At 40.0% G+C, this 3,204-nt stretch overlaps 1 protein-coding gene across 1 annotated transcript in view; it reads right to left on the bottom strand.

The window, feature by feature from the left end:
• The window catches only part of LOC106950421 (L-serine dehydratase/L-threonine deaminase), a 13,887-nt gene extending 13,207 nt beyond the window's left edge, over positions 1-680 (bottom strand). The window contains exon 1 of the mRNA XM_015037277.1: positions 622-680. Coding sequence (XP_014892763.1) covers positions 622-680 — 59 coding nt within the window. The remainder of the gene's footprint in view (positions 1-621) is intronic.
• Between the last annotated feature and the right edge of the window lie 2,524 nt (positions 681-3,204).

Raw genomic sequence — 3,204 nt, 5'->3', positions numbered from 1 at the left:
CTATAATAAAAATACCATTCACAATGCATACGTAAGAAATTTAATTGAGCAAAAGTCAATAACAAACAAATGAATTAGATACAGCAGAATAACAACTGAGGTTGTTACAAACAGGATTGTTAAACAGGTATAAGCAAAAATTCACATTTTTGTTTTTGCAGTGCCATGTATATTATTGAGAGACTTTTTGTTGGTAGAGTCTTATATATAGGAAAAAATAAGATGAAACTATTCAATCAATCAACGAGGAAATTTTTCTTCAACTCTAAAACGATAAATCATATTCAACTCCTGGGAGTGAGTTGTGAACTTTACAACTCACTCCCATGAGTTGTGAAGTTCTGCTGAAGAAATACATCCAGTTTCCACACGTTCTAACAACGTGTCTCTCCGTGGCTCTTCGTTGAGCCACAGAGAGGCTTTCCTGTAAACAATAGTGAAGAGTCACAGTCCTCATTGTGGACTGAGTGCTCATTGATGGGCCATTAGCGCCTCATTGATGACTCATTAGCGCCCCTCCCCCTTCTAACAACGTGTCTCTCCGTGGCTCTTATTTGAGCCACGGAGAGAGCTTTCTGTCCTGTCTTTACTGGACAGAAAAAGTCCTGTAAACACAGTTACGCATAAGGACGCATGATGGCGCACAGAGCCTGACTTTGACGCAGCACAGGCGCACACATTGCGCATGGTTACGCATGCAGCTGGTGGATTCATGTAAAAAAAAAAAAAGCCTCATATCCTTATGACAGGACAGGTGTTGGCTACACATCGGTGGCTTTAGATTTAGTTTCGGATTTGACCAGTCAGAAATATTCCAGAAAGAATACAGGCATATCAAAATGAGCTCAAGTCGCACTTTGGATATTATTGGCTCGGAAAAAGCCATTTCATAACATTATTGCCCCCATCCACCCAAACCACCCTAGTGTCAGTCACTAGGGGGTGCTCTAGGCTAACATATAAAAGCGTCATAAGGGACACCAGCAGAGTTTAAAGAGGAGAAAAAGGCAAGAGAATTCAGACACACTAGATTTGTTCCACAGGTGGAACAAACCCAGTTAAGAGGTTAAGTCCACATGGAAACTTGGATCTTTTGATCCCCCCCCACCCCTCCTCATTGCTCTCTGCTTTGAGAGTGCTTCAACTTACCTGAGCAGGACAGGGAATCAAGCAGGGGTTTGGATGTGATTTATCCTCAAAGCTCTTATATCTGGACTTTGTGTATGTAAAATCAATATATACCTGCTTTAAGAGTGGGCTTACCAAAGGGGACACACCTCCATCCAATCATCTGATGGCATTCTGAGAAGCGGACCCCTCCCCAGTCACTGCCAGGATGGGATGGGGTGAAGATCAACGAGTTTTCACCCAATGCGTTTTATCCCAGTCTTTCGAGCTGACAAAACCTGTCAATATCAGATGTATTCATTTAGATTTTCAAGCAGTTTATTTTGTCCTAGCTTTGTTCACCACCCAAAAGGGACCAAATGAAAGGACTCCTGCAGCCGGATCTTATTTAAAAAACGCTTTAACTCTTGCGTGAATCAGCATAATCATCATTTCCCCACCTTTGAAGGGAACAACATGACAGTTTTACGGTTAAGCATTTGCATGTTGTCCCCCCTCTAAAGGAATTGTGCTCACAGCTGGCACTGCCAAAAGAGGCGAGACAATTTTAGCAGCTGCCAAAAGCAGCTTTCTGGGCCGGTCCTGGGTGAGTGGACGGTTCAAACCTGAATGAGCCGGAGTTTCGGCTGATGAGCCGGACACAGGGCTGTAAAATCTGTCTACTTGGCGGGCTGAAAATATCTGTCCATGCTGAAAGCAAATTTGTTTTAAACATGATGCAAGCAGTGTTGAGATTTACTCAGCTTTTCAGGGTTTTTTTTTTTTTTTTTTTTGTTGACATGGACTTGCAGTTGCCTTTTATCTGCCAAGGCCTGTTTATTTATATTAAAGTGGAAAAAAATATATTCTATTTGAACTCTTGTATGTGTTACATAATGAAAAACCTGATTAACGTATGCTCTTATTATTTATTTGACCTAATTCAACACATGTATCACTCTGTGTGAAAGAAAGCAACATTATTCTATAAGCTAGAAACAAATCTAAGGCTTGAAAAAAGTAATTATTCTGGATTCTCTTTCTAAACCTTTTCTTGAAAGAATTGAGAAACCTGGTTCAGTCAAACACATTAAAGAGAAAAAGTGGATTGAGGTCTCAGAACCTGTCTTATCTATTGATCATCAATCAAGAATTCCTCTGATCAAAACTATGCTGCTTATTCAATTCTCTTATTCTTCCTTAAGGTGTGATTTTAACTAAGTTTAAGACATATAGCCTGAAAATTCTCCGTTAGAATTTGTGAAATGTTTTCAGTTAATATGTGTATTTATGCATTTTCCTATTTTTAAATCAACAGCTACCATGACTGTCAGTCACCAGGTCGGAGGCTTCCTGGTTAAAGATTCTCACACCACCTCCTGGTGAGGATCTGCACTTGCAAGAAATATATGAATCTGGTTTCATGTGCACTTTGGAGCCAGAACTGTGCATGGACTTACTAGCGATTTAACATTAGAGATGGCATCATGGTTAATGTGATGGTCAGCAATGTTTTATAACAAGAGGACATCCAGTCTGACTCATTTGGAGTCGCTCTGCGTGGAAATGTGCCTGTGTTGACTTTTTGATTTATGCACTGGCACAACAACTGAACAATTTTACATAAAATCGTTAGGTGCATCTATTCAACAAAAATAGAGACCCAAAATGGCACCTTATTTATAATTTTTCCGGCAGTGTTTCCTGCAAGGCCAAAATGGCCACTTTATGGCCAGATCCTTGAACCACAAACCACAACTATGGTAATATTACTTTAAGTATACTCTATTTCCATGTAAGTAGCTGTAAATAATAATTAAATAAAAACTGCTTACATGCATCTTAGTGACCTACAGCAGCAATAAAATATCAGCTAGAAGCAAGTTATCATCTCGTTCATGCGGTGAGTTGTCTGTCCTCTACGCTGCAGAAAGATGAAGATTCACTACTTTCAGTAACTTAGATGACTGTTGGAAAGTATTTGGTGGTGTAGTTGGAGGTGTGGAAGCTAACAATGGGACAGTGACATGTTGAAATGTGAAGTTTATCTATGTTCACGGTAGCGACAATAGCTTACACCCATTCGTTTGCTGAGAC

This window comes from Poecilia latipinna, unplaced genomic scaffold (assembly GCF_001443285.1).
Source record: "Poecilia latipinna isolate Pla-1442-1.1 unplaced genomic scaffold, P_latipinna-1.0 Scaffold400, whole genome shotgun sequence".
NCBI lineage: Eukaryota > Metazoa > Chordata > Actinopteri > Cyprinodontiformes > Poeciliidae > Poecilia > Poecilia latipinna.
This window is presented reverse-complemented; position numbering and strand designations above follow the sequence as displayed.